Below are 14,006 nucleotides of genomic sequence, written 5' to 3'. Positions count from 1 at the left end.
GGCGAGCCGGTCCTGAGAGACAACGTGGAGCTGCGGAGAAGGTGAGGGAGCAGAGTCACCATGGGGCGTGGTGGCCTTCCAGCTGTGCCCTGTGTCACCTGGATCGCTCGGTGATCCAAGCCGCCAAAACCAAAGGTCTGAGCATGGCTACCTGCTGCCTACGTGGGAATTAACTGGGGTTTGAGCATATCGAGAGCTTCCCTCTCTTAATTACATCTCTGATTACTCCTTTAGCTGCCCACAGATCCGGGGTGTCACCCTCCACTTGGGAACAGCGAGCTCTGTCCCGGGTGTGCCCAGACCTGCGGAGGGCTGAGCTGGGCTGCTCAGGTGGGCCTGGGGCCGGGCTGGCTCTTGGACCACATCCCCTCCATCACTGCCTTCGACGAAGACGCGGCTGCAAGGGTCTCCACTCCACATCTCCCACCTCCCCCAGCCCTGCCCTGCCCTGCCCGCTCCGCCTGGAGCATCCTCTGGCGTGGGGAGACCCTTCCAATCGCTCCTCACAAACTGCCTGGCTTTGCTAAAACCGGATCTGTTGTTGCAAATTGGCTTCAGATACAGGGCAGCATGCTGGGGTAGGAGTGGGAGGGGAGGACTGTGCTCTGTGCCATGCGGCGCTGATGGAACACGTGTGTGCCCATTAATCACACACCTTCTCGTGTGGCTGGAGCGATGCTTTAAATGCTGCAAGCGCCTGCCCCGGCAGCAAGCAGAGGAGCTGTTCCTCCCTGTCTTGCCAGGGTGATTTAGGCACGTGCATGCAGGAGAGGGGTTGAAGTGCTTCTTGACACAAGGACCTTCCCTCAGCATGCCCAGCAGTTTGAATCGGGCACCCCGAGAGCTGTGTCCCATAAAGTCATCGTTTCCATGCAGCGGAGGCAGCGGGGACCGGCTCAGCTGTGTGCATGGGCCCGGGGTGTTTCTCCGTGCCCCTTGGGAAGCCAGCCAGCTCCCCTCGCGCCTGCCTCCCATCCCCTTGCACCCTGACAGATGCTCCTTTCGGTCATAACCCTCCCAGTAACAGCAGCTTGTGCAGTCATCTTAGTTTTTCTGCAAGGTTGTTTTTTTTTTGCTGCGAGGCTTTGCAAAATAAATTAAGGAAGGAGCTAGGAGAGAGAGTCAGCCTCTTACATGCTTATAAACCACTTATGGGCAAGAGCTGCAAGTTCTCGGAGAGCTGAAATCATGGTTTTTCATTTCAGAGCGTTTGTACCTCAAGCTGCTGCGACGATGCACTTGCCGGCCCACATCGGTGAGTCTCCCGCAGCTGAGGGCTGCCCAGCGCTGCCCTTCGCTCCCGCCCGCAGAAGCTGCTTTGTTTCCAGCTTGCTCAGACAGACAGATCGTAGCTGTGTGGGGAATGGGTTTTGCGGGAGCCAGAAGTAGATTATTGTACGAAATGAAAGGTAGGTGCTGTCTGTGGCACAAGAATAAAAGCCCGGGGAAGCTCAATAGCAGCCAGAAAATTCCTGGATGCATTTTCCACTAAATGAGGGTTGTCTGGTGCCATATAGCTCTTGTCATCAGCTTGGCACCACCAAAGGCCTTTGTGACTGGAGCCAGGGAAGCAACACCTGTTCAGAGTCCAACAGTTTCCCCATTTGCCATCAGAAAATAACTCAGATATTCCAAAGTTTTGCAAAGGCAGAAACTCCAGCATAGAACAAGCATGAGTCTCTGCTCCCAGACTCTGCATCCCAAATCTCACCTCCACTCCCACGAGGCCGTGGGCTGCTTCGGAGTGAGTGTATCCATAGAGGTATATAAACATTTTCCTGTTTTTAACACAAGTTTATATTTGGACCCAAAGCAATTTGATCAAAATTACTTGGGGGATGCGACCTTCAGAGGAGCAGGGACATGAACTTGCCCATTTCCTGGCCAAGCCCTGTTCCCCGCTGGGCATTTGGTTCCCGTGGGGAACAGCCCTGGTTTGGGACAAAGTCCAGCCTGGCCCAGAGGAACCATGACAAGTTTCCGTAGATGTGAAACCTTTCCTGCAAATAGTTTCAGGCTGAATATGTCTTGTCAAAAAGCCGCTGGCTCCTAGCACTGGTGGGTGCTGTGGGCGAGCGCGCAGCATCGGCCGTACCACCCAGCTGCAAGTGGCTTGGGTTCCCACCGCCCCTACGTTCAGCTCCGTCCTGTGCATGATTCGCGCTTCTCCTGAGAGCAAGTGCTGGCTGTACCCGCTGCTGGGGCCGCAAGGTGACCTTGCAAAATAACATAATGTGAATGCCCCTTCCCAAATTGAGGTTTTTTTCCCCCAAACCCTCTGATGTCCCCCGCTCCACTGGAGGCTTCAAAAAAAAAAAAACCCAACGAGTTTTGCATGCATAATTTCTAGATGAACTGTTAATCACACCGCCTTTATGCTATTAATTACATCCCTGCACAAATAACATTAAATGTTGCTACATGCCCCTGCCTAGTGCTCTCGCTGCCTCTGTTTCTGCTCTTTTCCTTGCCAGCCCCGTACACTGTGCTTTAGCCCCAGCAGGTGAGGGGCTTTCCTCCCATCGATCCCTATTTCATGGGTTTCTTTTCACGCAGGAGATTACACCGACTTCTACTCTTCACGCCAACATGCCACAAACGTTGGGATCATGTTCAGGGGGAAGGAGAACGCTTTGATGCCCAACTGGTGGGTAGTGCAGCATTCTCTCTGGTGCAGCATTATTTTGCATGCTTTTCTGTACATATATAAAATTTTTTAAAGATTCAAGTAGCCCTTCAGGAAAATACTGATTTCAATTCATAGCGGATGAGAATCTGTCCTGTCAAGAGTTTGATACCAGAACCGAAACCCACGTTTCCTCAGCCTTAGCTGAGCCTGCACTGCGTTTCGTTGCAGCAGCCACACCAATTACGATGCAGCCCTCTGGTTCAAAGCCAGATTTACCTAAGAAATTGGGTTTTGCTGAGTGACAAGAAAGCAGGGTTTAAGCTCCAAGGAATTAAGTGGAGCAGTGGCACAGAAGTGCATTAAGACTGCTCCATGGCTTTGGATTATAGTTCTCTCACATCTTTATATCAGAGCAAGTAAGGTGCAAAGGTCCGTGCCCATCTGTGCAGAGCTCTCTCCCTGTACCTCACGCCCCCGTGGTGCTTCCAGCCCCAAAAGCTGCTCTGGATGGCGATGGTTACACAGCTAACCCACGCTCTGTGCTGCTCTTTCACAAGGCTGCACTTACCTGTTGGTTACCACGGCCGGGCATCGTCTGTGGTGGTGTCTGGGACGCCCATCCGGAGACCTGTGGGGCAAATGAGACCTGACAATGGTGAGTCCTTGGTAGGCTTTCAATATGGCTTCTTATTATTTTTATTTTTTCTCCACATCATGAAGCAGTGGAGAGGAAGGGTCTGGGATGCCTTGTCTAAAGCCCAGCCTGGGGTCAGGGCAAGAGAAAGCCCTGAGTTAAGTCCACCTTGTGTTTGCAAGCCAGGCGGCATCAGCTGCTCTTTTTCTTCTGGCTGTTACTTTTATTTCCCTACCTGCCTCCCTGTCGTAAAATACTCTTTCTTCTACCCATAGATAAACCTCCAGTGTTTGGTGCTTGTAAGCGTCTGGATATCGAGTTAGAAATGGTAAGACGGGGCTTTTTTCCCTACCACTTGAAAACCATTCAAATAGAAAGAGGGAAGAAAAGGTAGGTTTAGCCTCTTCCAGGTCTGTGCAGCGGGCAATAAAGATTTCTGTGGAGGAATCCTTCCCTCCGGCAGTCACAGGGTGCACAAGCTAACTGAGGGGTTTGCTAACACAGCTCTTGGGCTGGAAACAGCTCCTCTGGCCCCATCTCAGCACCAGGGCAGCAGTCTGGAAGCAGGCAGGCATAATTATTTTTAATCAGACACCACAGCCCGTTATCTGGTTAGCAGTTACCTCTCTGCTGCAGCCAGGATCGTTTAATGGGCGCTGATGGATTTTGGAAGTACAGGCTGTCTGCGCCTGGAGTCTAGAGCAGAGGAAGCTGTGAGTCCTCGGGAGTGCCGTTCAAACTCCCCAGCTTTCTGGCTGGAAAGATGAGACCTGCACCGGGGGTGTTGTGAAAAACATCCTTGGAAGGTGCATCTTCCTGTGGCTTAATGCGGTCCAGAAGGGAGAGTTTTATAGGATTGTTCATTATGATTTATATGATTTATTGCCCTTCTCTCCCCTTTAAAAAAATAAAAAGGTGGAAGAAGTCTAATATTACAGGAAATGGTGCTAAAAAGGAGCTGAAAGCCTTTAATGCTGCATGCTTTGCAGATCATGCGGTGAAGTGGGAGGCAGTCCCGCACGGTGGGGTACACGAGGTGCTGCCATACCCCTGCTTTGCAGCCTGGGTGTTACCGCTGGCTGCTGCGAGAGCAGCTTCAGGCTGGTGAAGGCTTTGGAAGAAAAAAAAACTTCCATATTGTTGGCAGAAAGGGACAACTGAGCTTCCCTGTAGCATTCTCTGCCATGTGCTCAGGCTGTACATTTTCTAAGGGAGCAAGTGCAGGCACCCAGTTTGTGACCTGTTTTACTTGGTGGACAAGTTTCTCCACCTGCCTCCTCTTCCCCACTGTCCTGACAGGCTCCAGCCATGTTCAGCATCCCCTTGGGTGACTTTAAACTCTTTCCAGTTCCCTGTCTGCAACGAACAGCGTCACTTCAGCAGGCAAACCTGTTCTGCATCCGGATTGTAATTAGGAGGGACCATTTTTGCTCCTGCATTTTGGCAGCCCTTGTTTAGTGACTGTCTCTTAGCAACACAGCGCTCTGAAGTATTTCAAGCCTGCCAGCTTCATGGAGGGGGAAGAAAGAGGGAGGAGGCCATGGGTTTTGCCTAATTGTGCATGGGAAATGATGCAAAATCCCATCCCGCTAGGCCTCTCTTGCTTGTGCCTGTAGCCCACTGTGCAGTAAAGATTTTTAGCTTCAAAAACTTCTGTAATCAATGTTTTGCTCTTCAATTTCAGGCGTTCTTTGTAGGTCCTGGAAATGAGTACGGAGAGCCAATTCCTATCAGCAGGGCCCAGGAACACATCTTTGGGATGGTCCTTATGAACGACTGGAGCGGTAATTGGTGCTGCAGGAGTCTGCCTGGAGAGGGGGTTACAACGTCACGGGAAACCTTAGACAGGCATAAAGTGTATATTTTAATAGTAGGATAGTGATCACTGAAACCACTGGGTATGGTTGAAAGGGATGAAAATGAAACGCTGTCTGCGTTTCTCAGGCTCTATCTCAATCCATCTTCAATCAATCAGCAGAAGCAGAAATTGCTGCCTAATGAAGATTTATTTACTTATGAAAGAGCTAATATCAGACTAGTTTTTTCTGGCCAGGGATGGAGCAGCCCTAAGGATGGTGATTCCAACAGAGGATTGATTTCAGTGTCAGGAGCACGGAAAGGATTTGGCAATCACAAATCCCTCAGTCTCTGCATAGATTTAACTAGTTGAAATTGGCCCTGCGACTGGCATGGGCCGTTAGCTGGGTGTAAAAGCATTGACTAAACTGGGGATAAATATACTGGTTATATGGGGGTGGCCTGACTTGTTTTAAGTATTGCTGACTTTTCTTCCTAATCTAGCTGGTCTAAGAAAATTGGTTTGAGGGTCTGAAAGGGATGGATTTAAACCAGGGTTTGGGGGCAATGGCTAGAAAAGAGTGGTGATAACATTTCCACCGTGGCTGTGCAGCTCCTAGTATGTGTTTAACAGCATTGCTTTGAATTTTCTCTTCCTAGCCCGTGACATCCAGAAATGGGAATATGTTCCTCTGGGTCCGTTCCTGAGCAAGAGCTTTGGCACAACCATCTCTCCTTGGGTTGTTACCATGGATGCTCTCATGCCATTCGTTTTGCCAAACCCTGTCCAGGTTAGCAAGAAAAAGGGTTGAAATAAAGGAAAAGCAATGCTAGAAAAATCTCAGCTGGGCTGGGAGGTCCCACCAGTAGAAATCACTGAGCTCTATCAATGCCAAGTACTTTCCTCATAGAGTTTACAAGTGTGATCACGATCCTGCTTCCAAACATAGGAAGGCACCCCGGGCCCTCAGAGTCCAAACGCTCATTGATGTCACTGGCGCTGGCACATGGTGCCCTGAGCTGTCATCCTGCCTGCTTGGGCAGGGCAGAAAAATAATCTCCTTAAAAGCACCTGGAAAATAAACTATTCAGAGAGCTTTTTGTTAGCGTTTGGTAGCACTTAGCATCCAGCAAACAGTGGAGAGAGAGTGGACTCAGGCCAAAACACTTTGTTCAAGCATTTCCAGTCGAACAGAATAGAATTGAATCATTTAGGTTGGAAAAGACCTTTAAGAACATCAAGTCCAACCGTTAACCTGACCCTGCCATCCCACCACTAAACCCTGTCCCTAAGTGCCTCATCTACCCTTCCTTTAAATACCTCCAGGGATGAGGACTCCACTGCCTCCCTAGGCAGCCCATTCCAGAGCCTGACAACCCTTTCTGTGAAGAAATTTTTCCTAATGTCCAACCTAAACCTGCCCTGGCGCAACTTCAGACCATTTCCCCTCGTCCTATTGCCCGTTAGCAGGGAGAAGAGGCCGACCCCACCTTGCTACAGCCCCCTGTCAGGTAGTTGTAGAGGGCGATCAGGTCTCCCCTCAGCCTCCTCTTCTCCAGACAAGAAGCAGACCTGCCTGCATTATGTAGACATTTAGTTAAAACTGAAACAGATAACAAAGAGTCCTGCAGAGAGCTCACTATCTTCTCTGTGCAGGCACAAAGCAAAGGTGTTTTTGTTTTGGGTTAACATCCACGCCGTAATGATGGAGAGGGCTTTCGGAGCCCACGTGCAGAAAAAGGAATCGGGTTATACGGGTGTCATATCTCTCCAGAAGGATCTTTAAAAGTGTGCGCCTGAGAGCAAGCAAAGCAATGATCTGCACAGTAACATCGGTGAAGTAAATGGGGTGTGCAGCATGGGCTGGTTAAACAAAAAGCCACCGGGATGGCTCATGGAATTTCTCCTTTCTGTTTGTTTAGACTGTGATGCCTTTTATATGCTTTTAGGATCCCAAGCCGCTGCCCTATCTTCAGGATAAAGAACCCTACACTTTTGACATCAAGCTCTTTGTTGCTATTAAAGGTACAGCAATGCTGAGTGGGTTATAAAGTGGAAATTGCCGATTAAGGGATGCAGAACCACTGTCTATTTCAGACAATTTGCTCTTGGCTCTGCAGTCCTCCTTTTCCATCCTTGCCCAGATTGCCTCTGTCAGAGGAAGAGGCAAAGATCTCCATGCTCCCACTTGGCTGTACAGCAATGTGTCAAGGGGGAAATGCCTCCCAGATGGTCACCTTGTAATGAGGAGGGTCCCTGTGGGGTCTGCCTGCATGGGCAGGGGAAAGCAGGGCATGGAAAGAGCAGATGTATGTGGGATTTAGGTGTTAACCCAGCTCAGCCCCCCAGCTTGTGGCCTTGCTGACCGGTAAGTCCAGGTGCTGCTCCTGTAGTCCAGCAGAAAGTAGGAACTGGGCAGCTTGATGCTACCCCGGTGCCATGCACACGCTTGTTTTCTATGAAATGCTGGCCTTCATATCAATGGAAAATGATATTACTTGTTCCTTGCCAGGGATTACAATGATAAAAGAAGTTGCTATCCATCTGTAAAATCAAAAGACTCCAACATCGTTCATCCAACACAAACAAATTGCTTCCCTGTTTCTTATTTTTTATTTTCTGCAGTAGAAGGAATGAGCACACCAACTACTGTATGCAGAACCAATTTCAAGGTAAGACTCCAGTATCTTTTATATGTGTTTAAAATCTTGCTGATGCCATCAGCTCCAGCCGTAGGCAATTTCAAACACTGATTTTTGCATTGGCTGAAGATCAGACCTGGTGCATGCGTGCATAGTGGACAGAGGGAAGAGCAGAGGGTGGTGATAGTCTGCCCCAGCTGAGATGGAAACACCTACATGCTGAGCATGGAAGAAGGGGGGCAGCTCTTTCTGCTGCTTGGTTCAGGGTGCTCAGAGCATCCTAAGCTGTGTGCCCATTTGGCAGGGAGCAGTGAGACCGGAGGTCTCGCAGGCAGAGGGAATTGCCTCTTGCTGTGCCGAGGTGCCATACAGCTTTGCAGTCGCAGACGGTGATTTAGAAGCAGACTCACTGCTGCAACACCACCCCGAGCCCGGGTCTGCCCCGGCCCCTCTGCGGGCAGCGTGGCGGCTCTGCCTCTACAGGCTGGTCGAAGCCAGGAGGTGTATGTACCAGCTGTGGGATTTCTCCATCAATTTTATATTCACATTTGGTTCTTTGCATAGTAATTACTTTAATCAGTAAATCAGTAGTCAGCAAATCAGTAATAAGGAGATTTTTCTATAAAGCCATTAAAATGCTGGACTTAATCATGGATCCTGTGTCAGCAGTGCTGGCCTTAAAGAGGAAGAAGAGGAGAAACGACATCCAGCTCAAAGACGAGAAAGTTTAGGGGACTAAATTGCATGTTAGAGTATGTGTTTTATATGCACACAGCAGCTCCTGGTCATCATTTCAGAAGCAGTCAGCCAGGCCACAGTAACTGCTGAGAACGCAGCACTAAGTAACTGTGGAGGTTGCTTTTAGGCTGCTGAAGGTTCCTCATTAAATAAGGGAACTTTTCTGTAGGGATAGTCTTACCAGCATCATCCCGAGAATGCAGCGCGTTCTGCATAGCCTAACGGCGTGCCAGAGAGGTTTGTCCTTCATTGCTTTAGCCTCCTCTTCCTCCTCCCTCCAGCACATGTACTGGACCATGAAACAGCAGCTGGCTCATCACTCGATCAATGGGTGCAACCTCAGACCTGGAGATCTCCTGGCCTCCGGCACAATCAGTGGACCCGTAAGTGTTTAAATAACGACAGTCGCTGAGAACCGGTCAGTGATCCAACACCGACTGAGCAGGGCTTTGGGCCCAAGCCCTGTTTGATCTGAGGGCTTAGCAGCCCTTTGCCAGGCACTTTGGGGCGATGCTTTGGTAGCCCCAAAATGACACTGAGAAGTGGCAGGGTTTTGTCTTGTTATTGGTTTTTGGTTTTTAATCTCTCCTGTACTCCTTTCCCTAAGAACTGTTTTATTACAGAGGCAAATTAATTTCTGTGCACAAGCATCCACGTGGCCCACTCACACCCCGTGAAATGCAGATGTTTTAATTTCTGAGAAGAATGTAAATGGCGCAAGGGTATAACTTTTAGTTTCTCTGGCACTACATATTTGGAGCTAACCTCACAAGCTATTAGTGCCCTTCAACTCCTGTATGGACAGTTGTTGCAATATACGGGTAACTTCTTTCTTAAACATCACATATAAATCCTGTTCATGCTGTCTGCAAGACAGCCTCAGGTAAGCTCTTTCCAAGCTGGGATTCATGTATTTCCATTTCGAGCATTTCTGAGGTGCTTTTTGCTTCCTCCAAACTGTTTTACTGCAGATTGGCGTTAAAGGCTTCTCCACATTCGCCAGCTTTGCTCTTCTGAAGAACAAAATGTAAATAAAAATCCAAAACGTGACTACATAAAAGCACAGGATTTGAAGAAGTGCCCTCGGTTTGTTTCCACTCTTGCTGTGGCAGACCCAAACTACTTTTACAGGGTTTAGCATGATGTTAAACACACCAGAGAAGGGCTGTAAGCATGGCTGCTTATAGCGAGCAAGCAATTAAAATGGAAAGGCAGGAAAACAGGCCAATATACCAGTGAATTAAATCAACAGCAAAACTCTGCTCTATAGAGCTGCCGTACTTGTGTGTCTACTTCCAGCAGCGAGCAGCTCATCAGCAGGACAGATACTCCAAAGTTGTTTATTTGTTTGCTGCAGGAGCCGGAGAGCTTCGGCTCCATGCTGGAGCTGTCCTGGAACGGAACAAAAGAAATCCCTCTTGGCAGTGGACAGTCCCGTAAATTCCTGCAGGATGGAGATGAAATCATTTTGACAGGTAATGGCCGAGCAACTGCTCTTACACTGCACCAAGGACGCGTTTCCACAGACGGATCCCGGTAGTGTAAGCGCCTGGCGGGGAGATGGGCTATTCTGGAGGTACCTGCCAGGCAAGCACGGCTGTTTCCATCCTACCTGTCAGGAGGCAAAAGCAGGTGGATAGAAATGTCCCTGCAATAAATGCTCTCTGGATTAGATTATTTGCTTTGCCAAGTGCTTAATGATCTTGCTATGCCTGTGTGTGAGTGCTAAGGGGACGGCGGAGGCAGGTTTGCCTTTATGGGCAAAAATACCCTGGGACTAGAAGCAGTTGATGTATTGCTGCCACCATAGTCCAGGTTTGAACATGCAGCAGAGCTTGGCAAATGCTGAAAAAAGTTTTTTTGCAAGTAATATTTCATTTGTAACATAGGCATATTCATATTGCAAATCAAATGCGCGGGGAATGGCATGAAGCCTGCAGGAACAGCTGACCAGCTCTCCTCTGAAAAGGGCTGAGCTTGAGAGCTGTTTCATGCTGGGCCATGGTTTTAATTTTCAACTTGATAAACTAAGGATATTATGAATTAAAATCTACCACGGTGTTTTGTATTCTAAATCCTACTCCTTATTAATGCAAAGACTAGTGCAAAACAAACCTATTTTTTCCTTTCCTCTCATCTTGTCCACCCCTTTATGGCTTTGAGGTGGCAAACATTTGGCAAGAACAGCCATGAGCAACTTTTGATTCAAGCCTGTGTATGTCTTTGCTACATCGCCTACTGAATTTTTAGAGAATATCTTGTGGGATGTTGTGCATCATGAGTTGAGAGCCAGCCAGTGCCAGACCGGGCCCTGAGCAACCCCATCACGCTGAAGTGATCAGAGAGAGTCTGCACAGAGAGCAAAATGGGGCAAGCAGTGAGGAAACACTTACAGATGTCACTTAGGGCAGAGAAAACGTGAGTGACTAATGCCTATGCAACAACCCGAAGGATGTGACAGCGTGATGCTAGCACGTGTTCGCACTCCTGTGCCTGCTTAATCCAACCAGGTCTTTTAGGATTTTTGCCAAAATAGTCTAAAATTTCTCATTTTTTCCAGAAAGCTTTTTCACAAAACCCAAGAACTTTCCTGTGATGGGAAAAAAAAAAGAAAAGGATGTATTCCAGTCTCCCAGTGACGGCTCTATAAGCAGTTTTGCTGGTGCTGCAGCCAGAGCCCCAGTGCCTCCTGGCAGCCTATGCAACAGCTTCGAAAGTCGTGTTTCCATGAGGTGCTGCCGGGTTTGCAGCGGAAGATGCTGAGACAACTGGAGACTGAGATGTACTGGAGAGAGCCATAGATGATGAAGCTGAGGAGTCCCCCATACCTCTTGCATCCTTCAGCCTCCCAAGAACCCAGCGACTACTCATGCTGCAACGCGTAGGCATATAATGCTGCTCTCCATAGGCTCCCTATATGTTCAGTGCAGAGAGACATTCCTCCAGAGCACCACACTGCCCTCTAGAGTTGCAGACCTCCCTCTGGTAACTGCCAGGAGCCCTAAATTAGGGTGTTATGAACGTCCCTTTGGCGTTACATGCTGGCATCCTTATTGGCAACGAGCACATTGCAGTTTGGGAGCTGCTGGCACAAGGTGGCCATCCAAGGGACAAATAGGACTAGAGCGTGACCCATGTTGTTCTTCATGCCCAGAATAAGCTGTGTTGAATAATTACTTTAAATCCTGAATGTCTTTAATCTTTAAAGATAGCATGGTGGCGGAGGTGTTAACCTGGATGAAGGCACCGTTGGCCTGGTCTCATGTTGATATGTCTGCTGTGCTATTTTACACTGGCAGCAGTTTGTGATTGCAGTGATCAGGGCATCGTGCCATTTGGGAGAGCCAGGCACTGCTGGGGCTGTCTGCTGGGACAGTTTGGGATCTGCTCCTATTTAGTGATGTATGGCAGGTCTGGTGCCTTAAGGCACCCTTGAGGCAGGACTAGTGCTATTGCATCCTCTCCCGAGGCAGTGCCATTAGCTCTTGCCAAGTGCCCATCCCATAATTTCTAGTCTCCTATTTCAACTCTATGTTCTCACTCCCCTTGTGGGAGCTATTTCAGAGCCCTAACCCATAAAATGAGAGAAATATATTTTTCCCAAGAAGTGCGTCTTGGGGAGGGAGCAGAGCGAGGGAAGCTTTGCTGACGGCGTGCTGCGGCCGGCTGCAGGAATTCTCCGTAGCTCCTTGGCACTCGGCTCAGGCCGGTGCTGCTGGCAACACAGAGCTTTCTTTGTTAAATGTGCTGCTCCTTGGTACTGCTCTAAATCGTAGCTGACAGCGGGGATAACTAAACTGGACTGAAATAATAAGCCGGCGCTCAAAGGAAAGCTGGCAATGAAGCCTAATGAGGCAAATGGAAACGGAGCGGAGCCTTAAAGCAAGTGTTGGACTCGAGTATCGCTTACGAATGAGGACAGACGAACCAGGATGGTGTCCGTGGGCTGGTTGTTACACTGCTGTCCTTGGAGAAGCTTCATTTCAGCCTGGCTGTGAGAGCTGCGCTGTGGGTTAGGGCTGGCAGGGTCTGTCCTCCCGCTGCAATAACTTTGGCTGCCCTGCAGCTGGAGCCCACCCATCCTCTTCTTCCTTGGAGGAGGTTTCCACTGATCCATGCTAAGGGTGGGAATTAGGATTAAAGTCTGTTCTGTTCAGCTCTGTCTTGGCTTCTCGAAGGCAGCTGGTTTTTAACACATGCAGGGAAGATGATGTATTCCGTTATCTTAGGAAAATCCACCTCTAGCTATGAAATCAGTCCTTCAAATACAGCATATGCCACTTTTGTCCTTCCTTTGATCAGCTGTTGTAATGGAGAGCTACAGTAGGTCTCCTCAGCTGTTTCTTCCCAGAATAGTCTTCCCAGATGGGCCAGAAGCCCCTGGCTGTGTCCCCTCCCCTCCCTCAGCTGCGGCTTTGCTAATGGATGCTGGTTCTGGAGCAGCTCAGCTGGCCCGTGATAGCAAGAGGCACTGCGGCATCTCTGTCCTAATGTCATCTCTCCCATCGTGCAGGAGTAGGGAGAGACTGAATCGTCCTGTAGTTAGAGATGTTGTCACAGGCCGGTAACCCCGGCAGCAGCCAGCAGACCTTCAGTGCCTGTTTATATAATGGAGGATAAATGAATATTTTGAGTCAGATGCTGAGCTTCTCACAGAACTAAACTTCTTGAGTTTAGCAAGTGAAACAGAATCTGCAAGGGTAGGCCCTGCTGTTTGAGGGGGTTTGATGACCGTCTTTCTGGCTATAAGCATCCCGATGTCCCAAGAGCAGTCCTAGTGCTGCAGAGAAAGAATCCACATTTACTTTATCAATTGCAAGGCTGGGCCAGGCAGAGAATCGGCTTGGCAGGCAGATTGATGATGCTGCGTATTAGGTTTAAAACCAGAAATATTGCACATCTTGTTTGCTCTTTGATCATATTCACTGAACTTGCACATTGCTGCGTTTAACATTTTGTGTTTCTTTTTTCTGTTTTTATATTCCTGGGCTACGTGAACTCTTCCAGGTGGTTTGTTTTTTTTTTTTTACTCCTCATTGCATTTCTGAAAATTTCCATTCTTTGATGTCTCTTCATGCCTTTATTGACTTTTAGTCCTGGTAAAATCCTGCTGTCCTTACAGAACAAGGTCTCTGTTGTTTTCTGGTCCTAGGTTACTGCCAGGGCAACGGCTTCCGTGTGGGATTCGGCCAGTGCTCAGGAAAAATCCTTCCAGCCCTGTCAGACCCATGATGACTGTAGTAAGGGGCCATTCGAGGAGGAGGATGATATCTCGCCCTGCCTCTAACAGTCATGCTGCTTTATTCAGTTTTATTATTTTTATATGAGTGATTGGAATGTTATTATTTTTAATTATCAATAAATATCTTGAAGAAGAATGTGGTGCCCTGGTGCGATAAGGAAAGGATTTCAATGCCAGCTTAAAACTCTTGGAATAAGAATAAGATGATTGAAATGGAAAGTGAGATTCTTAACTCTTCTGCTGTATTGTTTTCTCATAATTATAAAAAGAGGCTTTCAAGTAAACTTATATAAAAGTACTTTCAAGAAAACCCGTGCAGGCTT

General features: G+C 48.5%; 1 protein-coding gene across 1 annotated transcript in view; it reads left to right on the top strand.

Annotated features, from left to right (window-relative positions):
• FAH (fumarylacetoacetate hydrolase) overlaps positions 1-13,673 on the top strand; it is a 19,191-nt gene extending 5,518 nt beyond the window's left edge. The window contains exons 4-15 of the mRNA XM_009635861.2: positions 1-41; positions 1,206-1,255; positions 2,557-2,647; positions 3,187-3,284; positions 3,539-3,591; positions 4,948-5,047; positions 5,721-5,851; positions 7,011-7,086; positions 7,687-7,733; positions 8,723-8,824; positions 9,799-9,916; positions 13,594-13,673. The exon at positions 1-41 is cut by the window's left edge and continues 1 nt beyond it. Coding sequence (XP_009634156.1) covers positions 1-41; positions 1,206-1,255; positions 2,557-2,647; positions 3,187-3,284; positions 3,539-3,591; positions 4,948-5,047; positions 5,721-5,851; positions 7,011-7,086; positions 7,687-7,733; positions 8,723-8,824; positions 9,799-9,916; positions 13,594-13,673 — 987 coding nt within the window. The remainder of the gene's footprint in view (positions 42-1,205; positions 1,256-2,556; positions 2,648-3,186; positions 3,285-3,538; positions 3,592-4,947; positions 5,048-5,720; positions 5,852-7,010; positions 7,087-7,686; positions 7,734-8,722; positions 8,825-9,798; positions 9,917-13,593) is intronic.
• Positions 13,674-14,006: the final 333 nt, after the last annotated feature.

Source organism: Egretta garzetta, unplaced genomic scaffold, assembly GCF_000687185.1.
Source record: "Egretta garzetta isolate BGI_Z169 unplaced genomic scaffold, ASM68718v1 scaffold203, whole genome shotgun sequence".
Lineage (NCBI taxonomy): Eukaryota > Metazoa > Chordata > Aves > Pelecaniformes > Ardeidae > Egretta > Egretta garzetta.
This window is presented reverse-complemented; position numbering and strand designations above follow the sequence as displayed.